The 19,527-nt window shown below is 48.7% G+C and overlaps 7 protein-coding genes across 7 annotated transcripts; 2 read left to right on the top strand and 5 right to left on the bottom strand.

Moving 5' to 3' along the window:
* Positions 1–1,069: 1,069 nt before the first annotated feature.
* DEU56DRAFT_975107 (HEC/Ndc80p family-domain-containing protein) lies at positions 1,070–3,580 on the bottom strand. Its single transcript, XM_041359572.1, has 8 exons — positions 3,238–3,580; positions 2,770–3,181; positions 2,530–2,719; positions 2,384–2,478; positions 2,181–2,325; positions 1,575–2,128; positions 1,389–1,519; positions 1,070–1,333 (listed from the first exon to the last, which is right to left on the bottom strand). Exons 1-8 carry the CDS (start codon positions 3,507–3,509, stop codon positions 1,186–1,188), a joined length of 1,947 nt encoding a protein of 648 aa, XP_041201225.1. The 5' UTR covers positions 3,510–3,580; the 3' UTR covers positions 1,070–1,185.
* Positions 3,581–3,648: 68 nt separating this feature from the next.
* DEU56DRAFT_842504 (uncharacterized protein) lies at positions 3,649–4,551 on the top strand. Its single transcript, XM_041355038.1, has 3 exons — positions 3,649–3,797; positions 3,851–3,967; positions 4,029–4,551. The coding sequence occupies exons 1-3, from the start codon at positions 3,715–3,717 to the stop codon at positions 4,369–4,371; spliced, it is 543 nt and encodes a 180-aa protein (XP_041201224.1). The 5' UTR covers positions 3,649–3,714; the 3' UTR covers positions 4,372–4,551.
* Positions 4,552–4,863: 312 nt separating this feature from the next.
* On the bottom strand, positions 4,864–6,805 carry DEU56DRAFT_842500 (uncharacterized protein). The gene is made up of 8 exons (XM_041355037.1): positions 6,638–6,805; positions 6,461–6,586; positions 6,116–6,400; positions 5,832–6,060; positions 5,725–5,775; positions 5,473–5,672; positions 5,196–5,408; positions 4,864–5,143 (listed from the first exon to the last, which is right to left on the bottom strand). The coding sequence occupies exons 1-8, from the start codon at positions 6,656–6,658 to the stop codon at positions 4,970–4,972; spliced, it is 1,299 nt and encodes a 432-aa protein (XP_041201223.1). The 5' UTR covers positions 6,659–6,805; the 3' UTR covers positions 4,864–4,969.
* A 2,568-nt stretch (positions 6,806–9,373) lies between these two features.
* DEU56DRAFT_749219 (uncharacterized protein) lies at positions 9,374–12,248 on the top strand (the record flags this gene model as incomplete). Its single annotated transcript, XM_041349419.1, has 7 exons — positions 9,374–9,531; positions 9,593–9,726; positions 9,788–11,117; positions 11,170–11,463; positions 11,514–11,804; positions 11,855–12,169; positions 12,221–12,248. 7 exons carry the CDS (start codon positions 9,374–9,376, stop codon positions 12,246–12,248), a joined length of 2,550 nt encoding a protein of 849 aa, XP_041201222.1.
* A 296-nt stretch (positions 12,249–12,544) lies between these two features.
* DEU56DRAFT_749236 (guanine-N(7)-methyltransferase domain-containing protein) lies at positions 12,545–13,961 on the bottom strand (the record flags this gene model as incomplete). The annotated part of the gene is made up of 6 exons (XM_041349421.1): positions 12,545–12,579; positions 12,646–12,809; positions 12,875–13,054; positions 13,117–13,402; positions 13,458–13,679; positions 13,733–13,961. 6 exons carry the CDS (start codon positions 13,959–13,961, stop codon positions 12,545–12,547), a joined length of 1,116 nt encoding a protein of 371 aa, XP_041201221.1.
* A 593-nt stretch (positions 13,962–14,554) lies between these two features.
* Positions 14,555–19,063, bottom strand: DEU56DRAFT_842485 (uncharacterized protein). Its single transcript, XM_041355036.1, has 24 exons — positions 18,610–19,063; positions 18,266–18,560; positions 17,967–18,215; positions 17,812–17,914; positions 17,638–17,756; positions 17,543–17,578; positions 17,387–17,496; positions 17,283–17,335; positions 17,220–17,233; positions 17,143–17,164; positions 16,910–17,040; positions 16,815–16,851; positions 16,590–16,759; positions 16,288–16,537; positions 16,050–16,235; positions 15,883–15,980; positions 15,707–15,825; positions 15,561–15,657; positions 15,419–15,510; positions 15,202–15,367; positions 15,101–15,148; positions 14,988–15,047; positions 14,853–14,930; positions 14,555–14,800 (listed from the first exon to the last, which is right to left on the bottom strand). The coding sequence occupies exons 1-24, from the start codon at positions 18,912–18,914 to the stop codon at positions 14,726–14,728; spliced, it is 2,913 nt and encodes a 970-aa protein (XP_041201220.1). The 5' UTR covers positions 18,915–19,063; the 3' UTR covers positions 14,555–14,725.
* Positions 19,064–19,299: 236 nt separating this feature from the next.
* On the bottom strand, positions 19,300–19,491 carry DEU56DRAFT_749281 (uncharacterized protein; the record flags this gene model as incomplete). Its single annotated transcript, XM_041349427.1, has 1 exon — positions 19,300–19,491. A coding segment is annotated over one exon (192 nt), but the record flags the coding sequence as incomplete, so codon positions are not given.
* Positions 19,492–19,527: the final 36 nt, after the last annotated feature.

Raw genomic sequence — 19,527 nt, 5'->3', positions numbered from 1 at the left:
CCTGTCAACTTGATTTCTTCGCCTTCCCAGAAAAGGATTGTTTGATGTGACATGATCACTGCATCGGAGGGCGCACGTCGGGGTGAATCATGAATGAGTATGCATGGCTCCGACAGTGGCGGATTAGAAATTTCCTCTGCGGAGGAGCAGTTCGCGCGGGACAAAAACCGAAATAGCCTATCGCAACCAGCAGAGGATTGTTGGGACTTACACATGTGACATTGCCGATAGGCTTACATTCAAGGTCACGGAACGTGTACTCAATTGAATTGAAGGTACTCCTGGGAAGACGGAAGTTCAAATTGTCCAAGCGCCCCCGGAGATGAGAACAAAGACCTGTACTGCTTGAGAACTGCATCTCACTGTGAGCTAAAATGAGCTGAGTTTGAGTGGGACAGCACAGATCTACCAAATAAAACATACATGGATTCGCAAGCTGTGGTGATTTTCAATGTTAGCGTGTGCGAAAGTCACATCAATGTTCTGGTCAGTCATTGAAATTCTCAGAAGCGAGCGCGCGTGTGACCAAAAAGGAAATCTTCATCTTTGCAACGCCGGCGCCTCAAGCTCTCGAGTCTCCAAGCTGTAGCAATGCCATATCATCATGTAAATTAGCCACCAAAAAAAAAGTTGCAAGCCAATATTAACCTGCGAAACGACGCTTCGCCAGAGGTCGCTACTTGCAAGTAGTTACGCGTGCGTATTATCATCATATAACGGCTCCGATGGACCAAAGCAGTCTGTCAATCTTGTCTGCATTCGCCAATTGCAATACAAAGCTCACCGATCAACGTACGTTGGATCAAGCGCGTCCACAACGTGGCATAATCTGGCGCGATATCTTCAGAGAAATCAATTCTAAATTTATTTTTCGGAACACAACCTTACCTTCAAGCTTCGAATGCCACATGACCAAGGAAGAAGCGCGCACGCGTAGAAACGTCGGTACAGTCATGATCAGGTACTAGATAGTCATGATCGGGTTCTCCAGCAAATCCCCCGGGCGTGCCAGATTACATGCATATGCAGAATCATAGTCAGTCCAGGTCATGAAGTTCTTACATGCAATTGGACTCGTTGCATTATTTCGCCTATGGAAAGTAGCAGCGTAACATATAATCAGGGTATACATATATTATAAACAAATTCCTCATGTATATTGCGGCCACCTAACAGGTGTACTCATCAGTTCCCTTCCTCTACAAAATCTCTGAGGCGCCGCAGTTGCGCAGAAACTTCTTCTTTAAAGAGACCGATCTCATTGCTGTTCTTGGCAATAGCTCTGATAGTCTCATCTTTCAATCGTGAGACCTTCGCTATTTGCTCTCGATAGCTGGCAGACGGTAATGAAAAGATGAATTAGTTGAAGCGGAAAAAAGGCGACTTACTCGAATTGCAATGCCTGGAGTCTTGATTTTACTCCCATTCCACTCGATAAAGCGGCCGTGCGCGCATGCGCAAGTTCTCTTTCCAATCGGGCAGCTTCGGCATTGCTTACCATAGACTCTTGTTGCGCAGCCTACAACAAAGTATATGAAATGAGGACTGCGGCGCAGTGGTGGGGTGCAACGTACATCTCGAAGGTCATCCGCCTGCTCGTTCAGGCTCATCACCTTCTTCTCAATTTCTCGCACCTCCTCATCGACATTCTCGCAATCTAAAGTCAAATGATCAAGCTCGTTATCCACCTTGATGCGCTCGCTTTCAATATCTGCTCGTTCTGTTCTTTTAATCTCGGCTACACTGCTTAGTGTAGGTTTTATGACCTTGCGAATGTCGGAACCCAGCAGTAGCTGCTGAGGATTCGCAGTGGCCGTGTTTAGCTCCAACCTGAGGTCGATGTTGTCGAACGGCGGCGGGAGTGGGGGAAATAAACCCAAGGCTGATAGTAAATTGCCATAGAGATCTAGTGCCTCTTCTGCCGCAGCTCCACGATTAGTTGTTATGACTTCCAGAGACATCACTGTCTTGTGCGCTTCGGAAATCTTATATTTGAGGTCCTCCAGATTGCGAGCGAGCGTTTCATGGTCCGTGTTCATGCGAATGACTTCTTCTGGTGTCAAGTTCTGAACTTTGACCACCTCGGTAAGCTTTTCATGCTCGGCTTTGAGTTGATCCAGGTTCTGAGCTGAAATTCAGAGTTCACGATGATTCACCCGCTATTAAGTTGCATGACGCACATCGAGCAGCGAGCTCTGCCTTTTCGCGAACTACAGATTCGGTGAGCTGCCTCTTTCGTGACTCCAAGCGGTGCAAAACGTCGTCAAATTTGGCTCGATCATCCAAGATGCAAGCCCGAATTTTCTGGAGTTTTTCCAGAGGCGCCTAACGCATCAATGTTGAGCATATGCCATTCGCTGAAATGATTGTACATGCGGCCGACCTTGGATGACTGAAGTTCGTCCAACTCCTTTAATCCTTGTGCTAGTAATGCTTTCTTGCCCTCTAAGTCGCCGACCACCCTCTCGTTCTTCTTCGCTTCAATTACATCGTCAAAGGGAACTGGTTTTGAAGAGATGAAAGACGTACCATAGCTAGCTTCTAGTGCTTTGTCCTGTTCGTGGAATACATCTGCGCCGTGAAAAAAAGCGACATATGCCTCTGAAAAGTATTCGAATGCAAGCGCCTGATGATGAATAGGGTCGCTGAACTCTTCGGGGATTCTATCGACAATTTGTAATGTAGGATCATCCTCGCTCTCCAAGTAATTCAGCCGGGCCTGAAGCAAATCGTTAATGTAAGGCTGGTTATCATTGAAGCGTAAATAACCTTTCCCATCTCAACGAGCCAATGTAAAGCTGCCAGCAGAGCAGGCCATGAGTGCGGGCTGGCGGGAGCAGCTAACCATTTGTTGTCAATTTGGGCAGCAAACGGATATCGCAGGGCTTTAAGAGCGGGTTGAAATTCGTCCTCAAAGCGAAGGCGAGGGTCAAACGGGTATCCCTGATCCACGATAGCCACAAGATGTTGAAACATGGCTCGGTAATCTTTGCCAGTAATATTCGAGAATGCTTGCATAGAGATATCAAATTCTGTCGCTTGCAGCCAAGAGCATATTTCTTGCTTCATTTTTGATTGATACGGGCGGTCGCGAATCGGTCGCGGGTCCTTGAATGTTTGACTGCCGGAAGGAGGAGCAATAGACGCGCCTCCCGTCCATACTGAGCCCCTCCTAGAGGAGCTGAAAGAAGGGTACAGTTAGAAAGGAACGTTGGCGAGATGAGAGAAGGTACATACTTGGTTAAAGGGGTACGCCCATAATTTGGTTTACTCGTACTCTGTAGCAGTGGATTCGCAGTCTGCGACCGATAACCGGAATGCCCTGTATTTGAGCCGGACCCCGCTCCCGAGGGCAAATAGGGTGTGCGGGCTGCTGGGCCAGCGAGCGACATGCGCATAGCAGACGATGATGCTTTCTTTGCTGTTGATGGCATTGGTAGGCCTGACCGAGCGTTACCATATATATCAGTGGCAGGTTGCATCGTAGAGCGGCGAAGTGCTTCCGACATTTGACCGGTGAGCGATGGAGGGTTACAATATGAGGTTGATGTGCTGGACGCGTCGTACGTCGCGGTCAGCAGTAAAACAAATGTTTATGCGATATGCACGTGACCGTGCCACTACCCCTTTTGATATTAATAAACTATGCGTTATTTCTGATCTTATCCAGTCAACTTGTTATCTACTACGTTCTCGATTCAATTACTGCACAAAATGAGCAGCCGCCATGTTCCAGTGGATCTCTTTGGAGACAATGGAATGAAGGCCGATTTACCTGCAGGCTTGATCAATGTCGCGTATGACTCACTGTTGAATACTCTATCCCACTGACTGACCAAATTAATCTCAGAAACATGCAGGAGATCCCAGACTCCCAGGAAATATTTGCGTACCGTGATTTTGGTGCAAGCATCATCATTGACATCCTGCAAAAAGTCGAGATCGAAGATCCGGAAGCGGCAGCGAAGTTCGTGTCCTCCTGATGCTGTACATGTGCTACATGAAGCTCTGATGCCAGGATGTCACAGATTCCACCTTGACGCAATAGCAGACGACAATGATTCAATGGAACATAATTCTATCCTTGTGCAAAGACCCACCACAAATGGACTTTCTCCCATTGTGCTCGACGGACGCCAGATTCTAAAGAAAGCGGAGTCAATTCATCACCTTCGCACCCTATTGGCTCTTTTCCGCGTCAACGGAAAGAATCACGACGTTGTAGTCTCGTTCAACATTCCGATTGAAACAGGACAAGGACGTGGAAAAAATGGAGCCGTCACAGTGGAACAGGAACAACTTGTCGCATTAGATTTCTATAGGGCAGTAGATTCCTTGAGAATTGTCGATTACAACCTTTTTGCAGTCTAGGCTTCCTACATAACGGACTCTGCATTTCAACTCAACTTTCTCGGACCCGATCTCCAGATCTTAATATCGATGCCTGGGGCGTGATCTCCCATGAGTTTATGAATTTTGTTCACCATAACTCGATCCCTATCTCAGACATATCGGCGGCTCAATTGCATCCTTTTATCGCACCCCTAATGGAGCACCTCGTGGAAAGATGTACATAGTATCAGGTATGCTTCCTCGTGTCCGCTCCATACTGTGACGTGGGGGCCGCCTTCCGCATGGATGTAGTCGGCAACCGTCGATCTCACTTTCAAAGTTTCTAGGGAATTAGCCATCTGATGAGAGCTGATGAGATATGATTCTTTCCATGTTGACAACGTGGCCCCAGTGAGAACGAAAACATGTGTTCGGGCCTATCAGGGCGTATCGTGCTTCCACCAGGAGCATACGTCATGTACAGGGGGTTATCGCTTAGTCGCATTGTCAACGAGACATCGAGACAACGAGGAACCAATCTGAAAGATCATTATCCATAATAAAAACGGAGACTATATGGTATATCAGACTGACGATACATCAACGATCACATTCGCGAGACACGTGCGAGGATCAACTACGTCGGCAGGCGTGCTGAAGCCTCATCCAACATTTGCTCGGCCTCAGGCTCCTCCACGATACGTTCACCCACACCCATCTTCGCTGCATCAGCAGCCTTGGCATCTTTTTTGCGCTTTGATGATTCTTTAAGCTTTTCCCATCGCTCACGAAAGCGTGCGATCGTCAGTTTCTGCAAGGGAAGTCAATGGCAGACAAAAGCGTCACACGTCTTCACAATGCACCTGTTTGTCATTCTCCGTGCGAACAACTCGAACGTCTTCCTCCAACTCCCTTATGCGGCCAAGTAGCTGTGCCTCCCGATCACGGCCAACGCTCAATGCTGTCAAGGGTGCTGGAACGGCTGGCAAATTGATATTAAGAGCGCCGAGGTCTACTACCGGTTGTTGCCCGGATTGCCTTGTCATTACCGTTGAGGCGCCCATTGCTCGTTGTGCCTAATAGAAAGGATCGGCAATGAGTTAGTCCGATGGAAGGAGCGGCGAAGGAGTGTTAGATCACCTGGTGTCGCGCCATCACAATGCTTTCGCGTAATTGTTGATCTTGTTCCTTGCGCAGCTGCATTATCCGCTCAGCAGCCGCCAAGCGCTTTGACATAGCTTCGAGATCTTGCTTCAGAGATGCATTTTCTTTCTTCAAAACCGACCGGGGAGGTTCCGCATCCGAGGGAATCATGTAGAATGACTCTGATAGCTCATTACCTTGGAGATCTCGTTTCGTAACGCCAAGTCCATCAACAATGTGCCAACGCACCTTCGTCCGCAAATACTTCCTCATCCGTCTCCTCAAGCAAGGTGTCCACTTCTGAACGAGCAAGTCATAAAACAGCTATTGATAAGGCGGGTTCAGCGATCACTTACTTGACTTAAATTTACCATCTAATCCCAACCGTGTAAAAAACTTAGACGTGTGGGGCTGTTCGGCATCGGTGTCACTACTTGAACTTCCATCCCGCCGCGAGCTCTTCTTTCCCGAAGGGTGTGGCTCGGTACCCAGAGGGGCTGTGGCAAAGGCAACGGGCTGAGATAAATTGTCGAGCATCCCCTCCATTATTCTCCAAAAGTTATTGAAGGCATCACCCGGATCAGACTATTGGTGCAAAGTTGTAAAAGGTCATTGGGTAGAAGAGATATAATAACCGCACCTGTTGCCCAAGCACCATAAATGATTCGTCAACATTGTTATGTGAGTCTAATAATCGACTAGAACTACTAGCATGCAGTGGGGCGGAAGGTGCAGGAACGGGCGCGTGAGGAACGGCATTTGAGCCACCTCCGTTCTTGTGCGTATGAATCTGTGCATGCCTCGGCGAGGTCTTTTGCGGCAGGGCAGGGTCCTGGTTTTCTTCACGAAGTTTCGCAATTCTCCTCTGCAGTTCCTTGCCAGCTTTTACATGTTCGTTGTATAGCATACGGAGCGTCGTTTTTGTCTGAGAGACATCGCAGGTCACTAGGGGTACTAGATATGACACAAGGGCTCATGTACGCACGTTGGCGTCCTGTGACTTCTCTTCGCAAGCGTGAAACGCTTCTGCAGCTTTCATATGTTCCTCTGAAGCTGGGATGAGCAACCCTTGGCTGCGGTAATCCTCTGCATTTGCTGCATGCTGGTGCGCCTGTACTAAGTGTCAGTACCAGAGTGGCACCACATCCACACAAGCATCTACCGTTTGTAACGACAAGTCCATCTTTGTGCTTACTTGTTCACTCGTTGGGTTAGGGAAGGAGTGAAGAGGACTAAATACGAAGAGCTCGTAGGGTGCAGAATTTTTCGTTTATTGACGCGGAACTAGATTGGCTGAAGTGACCTAATGAAGAGGTCATTTTTGGGTGAGGCGTCCCCTGCTTGATCAGCGCGTGCCACCTTTTTTGTTTGCTTCACGTCTTGTTCACGTCCAACTGTTGTAAATGTAGGTAATACGAACACAACGTCGTGGACTGATGCCGCCTTCTCCCTTTTCGAAGTTCGCGCACCAGCGTAACAAAGTCTATCAAGTACGACCCTTTGGAAACAAAGCTTCTCGGAATATTAACGGATATTAGAATCTATAATCACCAACAGCAGTACTTGGCTGCCATCGTATTGATGACAACGGGTCGCTACTGCTCTCACAGCTTATCGGGCAATGCCTCATTGCGTGAGATTCGGGGTCGACTTAGGAACAGCCAGGGAAGATATGGTTAACACTCCTCGTGGTGCTATGCAGCGTCTATGAACAGCCCACGCTGTAACATGAAGCGCGCAAAAGCTGAGCGCTGATTCTTGGCATCCAGTTCACCGCTTCGTTAGCGCACTTTGGATCCCGTACTTTGCGCGCACCTGCCAAAGAGACTCCAAAGAGTCCCTCTCATGCCATGAAGGTGCTCATTGTTGCACATCCATCCGCTATATCCGCATCGGCGCCCTACGTTCACAGGCCGTTTTCGTGCCGACTGCACACTCGGTTAGCCCGAACGAATCTTTCACCACCCGACTTTTCGTCACGCGTCCCGGTTGGCAGCGAATTTTAGAGCATTCCGGCAGACTCACGCAGATCGCATTCTCACTCGGATCATTGTACAATTCTGGCAGTTTGTTCCTTCCGATAACTTGATCGAAAGTTCTAACGTGATCTTCTCTCAATTAATTTTAGCTCGCGCTTCTATAACCTACGGGTGAGAGTATGTTCACCAAGCATATGGCGCGTTCGGTGGAGAGCGTAGAACTAAAAGGCAGTGTCGTTGGGACGTGCGTAACGCCTATTGAAACCTGTTGAATATGGCCAACTTGAGGGGACACGATAATGGTGACAAAGTTTGAATTATAATTCGGACCACGCCTCTGCGCCGTCATATTTGAAATGAGCGACAGGAATCGTACAACCAAGGCTCGTCTGTAACTCACCTTTATCCATCACCTTTATCATCAACCATGATGCGTAGCCCTCCTCAGGTCCGGGAGAATACACCAGCAGTCGTTCCGGAGGCTGCGGTGCGCCGTCCCGAATACACTGGGTGTCCATGATTCTGACGTTTGACTTGTAGCCTCGCTTGAGTGGGATGATAAGGGAAAACTTGAGCGACCAATCCGTGTACGAATATGACAAACATAAAGTAAGCTTCCAACAGATTCATGGCATGGATTTTGAATATTTTTTTGCCTGAACAGACTCAAGGACGCCGAAGTAAGTTGTTCCTGCCCAGAAGTCGGAAGATGTCATTTAATTCTCACTGCTCAGAGCCGAGCACATCTCTGGAGCCGTCTTTTGGTGGTGCAGCATTCTCCACAGCTGTGGGTGACAAAAACGTGTTCTCGGACGTACTACGAGCGCTGCCATCTGATACGTTTTAATAGAATGAATGTTCATCTCTACAATCACGAAGGCCCAAGCAGTCTTTAGCTGACACATTCATGTGCATGCCCGAGAACCCCTTCGCCGATACCACGCCTTCAGGGGACACTCCTAGTTCTGCCACGCAAGAAGATCCGATGCAAGATATCGCAAGATACTCGCATGTTGTCACTGCAAAACATAAGCCCAGAGTTGCTCGCATGTCAGGCATTAACGGAGCATGGCCAGAAAGAGCCGAGTTAGTAGATCCAAGTCGAGGTTTTCACGGGCCTGTCATTCCTCGTGGTACATTTTCACAGGCAAAGGCTTTCTTTCTGAAGTCAATTGCCAGCGGGGGTGATTTGCAAGTGAGTATTCTGATGTAGCTGCAGGCTCAGCTGACCTAAAGCAGGGTGCTATCTCGCAGCGGACGCGAAGTCAAGATAACCCTATCAAAGACAAGGATTCAATAGATTACCATGAAGTCGACGTACCTCGTGCACGAAGTCTGAACGGAACTCAGGATTATGTGCGACCCAAGCAGTCGGTAGCTCCTGTACATTTTATATAGTTTGAACCCTCTAGCTTCGGCGCTCAGCAGAGTCAGCAGACCACTGCCTTTCCCTCGCGCTTGCCACTGCTAGTACATTGAGAATTTGCACTACATTGCAATGGTACTGGAAGTAGTGGATCTCTATGAATATCGATGGCATGGTGACTTTGAATACTATTTTGGCTAGAAGCAGTGCAGAGGTAGGTCACGTTAGTGCCGAGGGGGATTGCCGTATGGGCGGTGCGGTCGGTATCTGAAAATCGTTCGTCCTCCCCACATCTTTCTGACGTCGTCAACGTCCGACACAGCGAACCCACTCCTCATACCGTAGGCCGCCGAAGAATAAAATTGTCTCAGGCTTTGATCCCTTCTTGGGCCCGCCTTTCAACTCGATGTCGACGCCTGCGCATGCGCTGTAAGTTAGATATTAGAAATCTTACCATCAACCGTTCATTCTGATTCTCATCGTAGCAGGAAGAAGATAAGGGTCACAGGTAAGATTCTATAGTTATATTGTTCTCGGAGGACACTCATTTTGTATGTTTTGGACAGTTGTCGCAGCAGATGGGCTGTCTAAGCGTGATGTATTCCGCCTACCGGACCCCTTCGCAGTCATTACCGTAGATGCAGAGCAAACTCATACAACCAGCGTCATAAAGAAGACTCTGAATCCTTACTGGAATGAGAGTTTTGACATGTAAGTTTGGTGTCGGTCGAGCGCAGCCAGTAAGTTCATGACTAATGTCTCCTGTACACAGCACCGTCAAAGACTCCTCGGTGGTAGCTGTGCAGATATTTGACCAGAGGAAGTTCAAGAGGCGCGACCAAGGGTTTTTGGGCGTGGTCAATGTGAAAGTTAGCGATGTGCTCGATCTTGAATTGGGTGGTCATGGTAAGCGCCCTCCACAAATCACTCTTACACGCAGTTTGATTCATCTTATCCAATTTGATAGAGATGCTGACGTTGGATCTAAAAAAGTCCAATGATAACCTCGTGGTTCATGGCAAGCTCATCATATACTTGTCAACAAACGTCAACCAGCCCATGAGCAACCCTGGACCCTCCCAAGTACAAGGCGTTACCTCTGCATTGGCCGACATGGGAATGAATGAATCAAGTCTCTCTTTGTCACCTAACGCGGCTCCAGCAACAGGTAATCCTCTGTCTCGTCCACCCAGTTCACACGCCACTGCTACTGAGCCCGCCGCAGCGCCGTTGATGCAGATGCCGACGCCCCACATACCATCTTCGGCGACCAGCGCTGAGGTGGAACAGTCGTCTTCACAGCCTCCATCGGGTCGTCCCATTAGCTCAGGCGGTGGGCACGCCGCACTTGCCGCACCCCCATCTACAGCACCTTCCTTAGCCACGTCACCGGGACAATCGGCAACCAACGCACACAACGCACAACAGAGGAATTTCAACCCTAATGTTGATCAGTATGGAGCATTACCTCCTGGATGGGAGCGTCGCATTGACCCACTTGGTCGAACATACTATGTTGATCATAATACCCGGACAACAACTTGGAACCGACCATCACCCAACCAAACTGTAAATCATAACAATCAGGATAGTGAAACAAATGCTGCGAGAGACCAGCACTCCCGCCGTATACTCGCCGACGACATGGTCGATGTTGTCACCCCAGGTGCTGCGGGTGGCAACGCGTACCGCAGCCCGTCGACGACCGCGCAACCCGCGTCGGCTAACGCTTCATCGACGGTCGTTGGTTCGGGTGGAAGTGCTACTACAGCTGGGTCTGGGAGTCTTCCAGCCGGCTGGGAGGAGCGCTACACCCCCGAAGGACGACCCTATTATGTGGATCATAACACGCGCACTACCACTTGGGTCGATCCCCGGCGTCAGACCATCATCCGTGTCATGGGCCCTAATGGACAGAATACATCCTTGCAGCCTCAGACCATATCTCAGCTTGGTCCGTTGCCCTCTGGTTGGGAGATGCGTCTCACATCCACTGCGCGTGTTTATTTCGTGGACCACAACACGAAGACGACCACATGGGACGATCCACGCATGCCATCTACGCTTGATGCCAATGTTCCGCAGTACAAGCGTGACTTTAGGAGGAAGCTCATCTACTTCCGAAGTCAGCCTGCTATGCGTGCACAGCCAGGCAACTGCCAGATCAAAGTGCGGCGGAACCATATCTTCGAGGATAGTTATGCAGAGATCATGAGGCAGACGCCGAACGACTTGAAGAAACGACTCATGATTAAGTTTGATGGAGAGGATGGTCTTGATTACGGTGGTTTGTCACGGTAAGTTGGACTGAATTCAAGGAGTTTGTGCATTTACTAAGATCCTTTGCAGAGAGTTCTTCTTCCTTCTGTCGCACGAGATGTTCAACCCATTTTACTGTCTATTCGAATACTCCGCTCACGACAATTACACGCTTCAAATCAATCCCGCTTCAGGCGTCAACCCAGAGCACTTGAACTACTTCAAGTTCATCGGTCGCTGTCTTGGTCTCGGAATATTCCACCGTCGTTTCCTCGATGCATACTTCATTGTCAGCTTCTACAAGATGATTTTAAAGAAGAAGGTGACGCTTTCGGACCTTGAATCTGTCGACGCTGAGTTGCACCGTGGGCTGACTTGGATGTTGTAAGTGTCTTCATCAATTTTTGTCTTAATTTCTCCCAACGCTTGTTCAGGGAAAACGACATCACGGACGTAATCGATGAGACCTTTACAACGACTGAGGAGCGCTTCGGCGAACTGGTCAACATTGAACTTCGTCCTGGAGGGGCAGACGTCAACGTGACTGAGGATAATAAGAAGGAATACGTCGACGCCGTCGTCGAGTATCGCATCTCAAAGCGTGTCAAGGAACAATTCGACTCGTTCATGTCGGGTTTCAGCGAGTTGATTCCACAGGACCTCATCACCGTCTTCGATGAACGCGAACTGGAGCTCTTGATCGGCGGCATGTCGGAGATTGACGTGTAGGTTCCTGACTTGAGTCGTGGGGTTATATGGCTGAACGTCATTGCAGAGATGACTGGACTAAGCATACCGACTACCGCGGATACGAGATGAATGACGAGGTCATACAGTGGTTCTGGAAGTGTATTCGCAGCTGGCCGCCTGAGCGCAAGTCCCGCTTGCTTCAGTTCGCTACGGGGACATCTAGGATTCCTGTCAATGGCTTCAAGGACCTTCAAGGCTCGGATGGACCTCGCCGCTTTACCATAGAAAAGTCTGGTGACCCATCGCAACTACCGAAGAGTCATACGTGCTTTAATCGTATCGATCTTCCACCATACAAAGATTATGCTAGCCTGGAGCACAAGCTCACGCTTGCTGTAGAGTGAGTCCCCATCATAACTAACATATCAGCTCACGCTAAACTCTCCACCAGGGAAACTGTTGGATTTGGTCAGGAGTAACTTTATGCACGACTTCTTTTCGCTTCTATCCTTACAATCAATGTCGCACTATCTTTGTGTAATCTTAGTGGGACACCTTATTCTTTGCTGTTCGTCAGATCCGTTTCAACGATTTCTATATGCCGCCGTGCTATCGCACCGCTTTCAATGTTTTTACGCATGGGCCATAGGGCTTTTTGTCTGTATATCGGGGAGCAATTAACATCGGTAATCGTATTAAGTAGTGGTTATTGAGCTGGCAGGAAGCAAAAGGTATAAAATATCATAACGGACAGAAACCATAGTTTGTGAGACTATCACCTCTTCTCAAACGCAAACGCAATATAAATGTCTAAAGCATAAAATAGGTCCCATTAGTACTGCTGTTACATATTACACCAGGACATTCGGAACTTACTGACTGCCTCCCACTCTTCATCGTCCATCGAGCTGGCGCCGCTCGCGTCGCACACATTCATACGGACCATCAACGGCTTGAAATCACCATGCTCCCTGTTTTCTTCAAACACTTCATGGAACTCCTTCTTGAAGACGGGATGGAGTCCGTACTGCGCGGCCATCCTATGCAAAGACACGTCAATACCAATTTGGCATGGGGGGCATGTCCACATGAAACAGAGACGCACTGTACAAAATTGTCCCACTCGACTATGTACTCTGGTACGTTTTCGACGGCGTCGCGGAGATAAAAGTAGTATCGGTGGCCAAAAAGCGGTCGAGAGGTCCGTTCTTCAAACCGGATCTTGTACACTGAATTTCCAAAAGAAAGATCTTCAGAGTCAGGTGGTAGTTGGTCTAGTCGCGCGCTATCGACGCGAAAAAGTCAGCGACACGGACGCGAGAAGGAAACGAGATTTAAGGGACATACAGAAGCTGGTCGGCGTTTGGAACCGTCCCGAGAAATATCCCTCCTGGCCTTAACCACTCGCTGACGTTCTTGAGCATGCATCGAGCTTTCTGCGCTGTTTCGAACGCGTAATGCATACAAAATTGCATGGATACAACGTCGAATGGCTGTGCGAGTTGCTGGGGCGTAAACGCTTTTGTAAGTGGTTCCGTATAGCAATCCAACGCAGCGAACGAGGCGTCGAAACGTGGTGGACGCATAGATTCCCATCGTTGTCGAGCTTGTTCGACGGACACGTTTGCGATGTCTATTCAATACTGATGAGATCGGGTCATGACGATTAAAGCAAACGAAGGACTGACCAACAGCCAGCATCTCTCGGATTCGAGCCTTCCCCCATTTGATGAGGTCACCACCCTTGCCACAGCCCATATCGAGGACTTTGCCACGTCTTTTAGCTGTACCGAGGGCTGGATGGCCAAATTGCGTAATAAGGACCGATTTCACCCAGTTGTTGAAATTCTTGAGTCCGATGATGGGAGACTCCTTGCGTTGTTTTACACCCACCTCTGGACGCAAATTGTCTGCGAAAGTGATGTTTAGGGTAGGTGGGGCGCGCAGGGTGGAAGACGCTTACAGTGATCGACGACCATTTCGACGTCGCCAGCATGCCTCTTGGCTGGACGCTCTTGTTGGTAGTCGTCTGGTTCTCTGCTCGGCACTCTTTTGCGTTTGTTCATGAGACGTTGGGTACCGATACCGCGGTAGTTTTTGTAGAGCTTTATCTCATCCTGTGACATGGGGGCGAGGACGGAGCCTGCGGGAGTCAAGCGCTGCCGTGGGTTGTAGGGCAGAGTCGGGCGCATCGTCGTCGTCGTCGTCGTGGGGGAGGAGGTTGTTTGGGTGGTAGAGGAGGAAGGTCTTGGGGTCATTGGGGAGCGAGTCAAGGGGGAAGTTGGAAGGATGCGAGAGGATGATGGAGGGACATCAGAAGAAAAGGGGGAAGATGAATTGAGTGGGAGTGAAGAACGTGAAGGGCCAGGTGGATGCTGCCGTGAGAACGAGTAGTCTTCACGGGGGATGTCGATGGCCGGGGGCAATCTCCGTTGGAATGAGGGTGCAGAACTGAGCTTTTCTGATTCAAAATCATCAGAAAGGAGGAGATGAGAGAGACTTGAAGGACGAGCAGAACTTGGAGTTCGTGGTTCGTGGTGTTCAGAGTTTAACAAGACAGATAGATCTGTTGCCCTACGTGGTAAAGACGGGCTGGATGTTGCATGGGATGAGGAAGGACGTGATGATGATGGGGATGGTAGTTCAAGTGGACCATAGCCTGATGCATCTTGTTGGTTATGAGTCGGAAGTGAGTGTGGCTGAGTGACTGGTGAATTCAAAACAGCGTCTCGTACTGGATCAAAACCTGGCATCCCTGACGACTTGTTAATATAATTAATAGAATAGTCACCGCAAAAAGTGCTTAAGCCGGTCGACGCTGATGATGTTGTCGGCGCGTGTTCTACAAGATTCAGTACAGACTTTTTACGCCGCCCTACAGTCCACCCAGTTACGTAACTATCCTCGCTCCTCGCTGGGCCCACCATATCTCACGCGTCCTCCGTCATTCCTCACGTTACCGAGGCAGTGAACTTCTCAGTGATCCCTTTTTCCATTCGCTAAGCCACTCCGCAATGTCTGTCGTGGATCGCTATATCACATCCAATCAGTCAGCTTTCTCACATATCCTCGCGTTCTCTCACCTTGATCCACTCCCTCGAAGCACGCAACGACTCTAGAGTCTGTGACAGTGCAAGGTTATAACGGGATGTATCCTTGTCCTGATCACCGCATGCATCAGCTCATCCCTCGTTTCCGGCCTTTAAAAATATCACTACCTTGAAAAAGTCTACGATCTGCTGGTAGTCTTCCTCCTTGCTCAAATTGCCAAAGCTCGACTGATCCACGCTCAGTCCTGCTGGTCACAGCGGAGAAGCAACCCGGAACGTACCGAGACAATATCCTTGAACGAAAAGTTCCCCTCGTACCGTTTGGCAAGCTATGAAATAATGTTCAGCATGTAACATCTCGGCATCTCAACTAACACCTCACCTCCGCGTAGTTGTCTTGGAAGAACTGCGCACAGCTGCGTCTTGTGCGGTAGTTCGTCTGAAAGCCGTTGATGAAATATACGATGTCTTGGGTCCGCGCTTTTGAGAGGATGTATGTGTATGTGTCCTTGATGCAGGCCTCGTCCTGGCTGGCGCACATCGCCATTCTGACAAAAGTATTAAAAACAAACGCCCTTCACAAACAAGATCCGACTTACACAGCGGAGATGCTCTTCGATGGAGCCGTAGTTGGGTTCTCGTATAATGCCTTGGCAAACTCATACTCTTCACGACCTCCGTGCTTCACAGCCTGCAGATAATACTCAGCATCAACACAGCGTCACACAACAACTCACTCACAGTAAGGATAGTCGTCCTAAACAGATCAGCAGGTATCCTCGAATCATCCTGCGTTCTCATGTATTCCGCAAACCGGGTCTTGAGCTCCTCCACCACACTGCAAATTCATCAGGTTGCGCCCAGATCGTCATTCAATAGACACATACGCAGAGTCCCCAGCGACAGCCGCCTGTCCAACAGCGCGGGTGCGTAGTTGAGAGATGTCCACGGACTCAGAAGGGGAGTATTCATAGCCTAGGCGTTTGACAATGGGCGCAAACAATGCCTATAAGTACACACTGTGTCAGCACTCCAAAACAGATATTTGCAATGATGAACCCACACGACGGAAAGCATCTAGATCATTGACAATAGTCTCGTGCTCCCACCAAGTTGACACAAGAGTGGTGATATTCCGAGCAATACTGTCCCACACAAGGACTAGAGCGTTGCATAATAAGTTCATCAAGTTCATCAAGTTCGGACCCAATTCAAGTGTAGAACACTCACACTCCTTTTCATCGTGTAAAATATCGACGATGTTCAGCGCACTGCTAACTTTACAAAATCCAGCCTTGGATAATGCCATGATATCATGCACAAGGCCAATGCGGTCATTCAGTGAGAACACAGCATCACCCTTAGCAGCCTCCTTAGCGATCGCCGCGAACCTTTCATCAGAGTACAACACGCGGCCTGTAAATATCTATGAAATCAAATACTATCAGCAAAAAAAAATTCGACTTACAGACACCATAAGTCCCCGCGTTGAGCTTGAAAGGCTTCGAGGTGTCAATGGCGAGTGTCTTCTCCCTAGTGTCAAGGACGACAGACTTATCAATGTTGACGTTATCACCAGCAGTTGTCAGCAGGGCCAAAGGGACGGTCCAGATCGTCTGATTGTCCCTGTCTTCTGCAGGCCCCGATTCCAGGAAGCGATCCTGGCGGACGTGAATACCATTGCCGTTCTCAGTGACAGTGAGGACAGGGAAGCCGATCTGATGGAAGATATGTAAGAATGGAGTTAGTGGGCCGAACTGTCATGCTTGCCTTCGAAATCCAATTTTCCATGATCTTCGGCACATCTATCCCAGTGGACTCCGAGATGCCTTGCCACAGGTCCTTGGTGACAGTGTTCCCATATAGATGCTTTTTGAGGTAGATGGAAACGCCCTTTAGAAAGCGCTCCTCGCCGACAAAGTTGGACAACATGCGCAGAACTTATAAGCGTCGCTCGTGAGATAAGGTGGCGAATAGATAAATTAGATGCCTTACCAGAGCCTGCTTTGGCATAAGAAAGGGAGTCGAAAATCTTATTATCACTGGCATGAGATGGTCACGCTCTATGTGATATGGTGATCTGGTCATACCTGGTTGATCTGGTTGGCATCGGGACAATGCACTTCGATCGGATGAGAAGATAGTTTTGCATCAAGATCCAGCGCATCGTTCAAATGCTCGGATATAAACGAGCTGTCGACCTTCCATTCCGGGTACACACTGGTAAAAAGCGTTATGATTATGCTGAGAGTGGGGTATGTCGCCTTACCGATCTGAAGTAGTGTCAGTGAGTTCAGTGAGTGTACATGAATACAAGACATACCAACAACGATGACTTCACCCATCTTGGAGCGGGTAATCTGAGTACATAATCTACAAGTCTAAATCTACTAAACTTACCAGGGTTGCAAATCCTAAGATGCACTTCAACAACGTTACCAAAACTCGTCGCATGAGACTGACCTTCATTCAAGTATAGATAATCCCACCATTCCATGGTTGTGATATCACCAAACCTGAAAGGGAGTTTCCGCAACCTATCCCTTGAAGAACAGGGATGGACTTACCACATATGAGCGACTTCATGAGACTGAAACACAGTCACTCGTTTCTTTGCAGCCACGTCTGCCTTCTTGGGGTCAAGGAGGAAGGCGCTGGTACGTCCAGTGATGAGGCCCTGCTAGAATTGAGTACTAAAGCGCACGAAAATCGACAACTCATACCCAGTTCTCCATAGCACCTGCGTCAAAATCATGGGCCTTCAGACCGCCAAGCCACATCAGTGGTATACAAAGGAGGTTCTTCAAATGACACTTACCACCAGAGTATCCAGCTTTGGGAGGGGATATTCGATGTCAAAAATTTCCTCGTAGATGGGGAGGACTTTTGCTTTGATGTCGAGGGCATACTGGGCCTGGTGAATTACATCAGGAGTAGCTGCCCAGATTACTTCAGCTCATGCACTCGGAATTCTGTAAGGACGGGTCCCTACAGTAGATGCGCAAGGGACGGATCTTCCCACTCAAAGGACTCTTATAAGAGCTTTCCAGGTACGCGAAACATCCATTGGCAAATGCAACCAGATAAGTGGACATCTGTAGACTAATTGTTAGTTTAAGAGAAACTACCAAAATGACGTTAACTTACGGGTGGTGTAGTCTGAAACTTGGAAATCTTCCATTGCGCTTCGGGGCTGTCTTGAGTTGTCAATGCCGAAAAGAGCGCCTCCAAAGAAGGATCGTCTACTTTGGTCGTTTGGGGTTCGTAGATTTCCTCCGATGCAACAGACATGTTGCCCAGATTGACCGTGTCAGCGCGTGATATCATAGTAACCGCAAAGGTCGCCTTGAGAAGAGGTTCATCCCAACACGGGAAGGCACGCCTGGCAGCGGTGGGCTAGCAACAATTCATAAACGCGTGTACAATGAGTGGGATCGAAAACACACTTCAAACTGAGTCAATGAGTAGTACTTCTTGGTTCCATCGTGCTCAAACGAGCTCTTGTAATACCCCATCATAGCCCCGGTCAGTTCCCCAGAGAAGGCAATGGACAGTGTTGCCTTTGAGCCGGCAGGCAGAGGGGTCGGAAAAGAAAGTACGCAGCGTTCCGCTTTGTCGTCGAGAGACGGAGAAGGATCGACTTGCTTGATCTTGAGGTCATCGGAATATAATGACGCGTCATTCAACTTAAGATCGGCTGAGTTGAAGACGATAGTAGAAGTTTCCTTCTTGACATCGAGGCTGATGAAATTGGTCAAAGATGCTTGAAGGACAGTGTGCGTGGACATACTTGATCTTGACCACACCCTCGAATATTGAGTTTTCTAGGTCAGTCTTGATAGTCAAGTCATAATGGGTTGGTTTAACGTCTAGGGGAAGACGGAAGTCACCCGAGTCGGCAGGGTTGTTCGTAAGGTCGGTCATAATGACAGATGTTGAACAATATCTTGTTGATAGAATTTGGGATGATCGCAGAAGATGATTGGCACTGAAAAGGATCCGGGACTTTGTGTCGCTGCGAGTGCCACATGTTGATACACACCGGATCCGGGGTAAGGCTACGCATGCGCGTAACCTTCCAAAAATCGATGCCATCAAATATTCTTCGTCGTTTAGTCGAATCTCCTTTGCTGAAGAGTCGTGTTAAATTCCAAGTTCACTGTCAATGTAACTCTGACAGTGCACCCGGGGTTCCCGTAAGTGACTTTAAAAGTTTGTACATAATTCCGGCAAGAGTGAATTTGTGAAATGCATAAACTATGTGAGCGCTTCACCAAGGACAATTTGAACGTTTTTGATTGGCTTCCCTAATCAATCCAAAGTCCCCTGAGCACTAAAATGCAGCGCCTGCTTTGCATATGTAGTCTGCCACACAAACAACTTCGATTCACAGACAGCAGTAGTTGGACAACAGGGGATTCCTCACTGGCAAGGTACGCGTGGTTACAGTACATGTCCATGACCGTCATCAAGATAGTATCTAAGGCTTCGAGAACCTGGAGTTCGAGGGAAGTATTGATTTCGGAAACGTCTTCGAAGAACAACTACGGTCGTGTTTCTGGAGGGCCTTCTTCAGATCATCTTGAAGTTGCTCGCTGGACTTGATAAAACCTTCCCAGTGACGTGTCATAGTCGTCCGGTACTTTGAATAACCCTCCTCCAGATCTATGAACGAGTTGTATTGTCTTGCGCTAGTTGGTCATAGCAG

This window comes from Suillus clintonianus, assembly GCF_016758775.1.
Source record: "Suillus clintonianus strain FC179 chromosome Unknown DEU56scaffold_181, whole genome shotgun sequence".
Classification (NCBI taxonomy): domain Eukaryota; kingdom Fungi; phylum Basidiomycota; class Agaricomycetes; order Boletales; family Suillaceae; genus Suillus; species Suillus clintonianus.
This window is presented reverse-complemented; position numbering and strand designations above follow the sequence as displayed.

Coding starts and splice junctions, on each gene's coding strand:
- DEU56DRAFT_842504 (XM_041355038.1), top strand. CDS start 3,715: ATGAGCAGCCGCCATGTTCCAGTGGATCTCTTTGGAGACAATGGAATG. Junction 3,798..3,850: donor GCAGGCTTGATCAATGTCGC/GTATGACTCACT, acceptor AATTAATCTCAG/AAACATGCAGGAGATCCCAG. Junction 3,968..4,028: donor GATCCGGAAGCGGCAGCGAA/GTTCGTGTCCTC, acceptor AGGATGTCACAG/ATTCCACCTTGACGCAATAG.
- DEU56DRAFT_842485 (XM_041355036.1), bottom strand. CDS start 18,914: ATGGCATCGATTTTTGGAAGGTTACGCGCATGCGTAGCCTTACCCCGG. Junction 17,579..17,637: donor CAAAGCTGGATACTCTGGTG/GTAAGTGTCATT, acceptor GGCGGTCTGAAG/GCCCATGATTTTGACGCAGG. Junction 15,368..15,418: donor TCGAAGAGCATCTCCGCTGT/GTAAGTCGGATC, acceptor TACTTTTGTCAG/AATGGCGATGTGCGCCAGCC.
- DEU56DRAFT_975107 (XM_041359572.1), bottom strand. CDS start 3,509: ATGTCGGAAGCACTTCGCCGCTCTACGATGCAACCTGCCACTGATATA. Junction 2,129..2,180: donor GGCAGAGCTCGCTGCTCGAT/GTGCGTCATGCA, acceptor TCTGAATTTCAG/CTCAGAACCTGGATCAACTC. Junction 1,520..1,574: donor AGGCGGATGACCTTCGAGAT/GTACGTTGCACC, acceptor ACTTTGTTGTAG/GCTGCGCAACAAGAGTCTAT.
- DEU56DRAFT_842500 (XM_041355037.1), bottom strand. CDS start 6,658: ATGGACTTGTCGTTACAAACG. Junction 6,587..6,637: donor TGGACTTGTCGTTACAAACG/GTAGATGCTTGT, acceptor CACTTAGTACAG/GCGCACCAGCATGCAGCAAA. Junction 5,673..5,724: donor GGAAGTATTTGCGGACGAAG/GTGCGTTGGCAC, acceptor GAGATCTCCAAG/GTAATGAGCTATCAGAGTCA.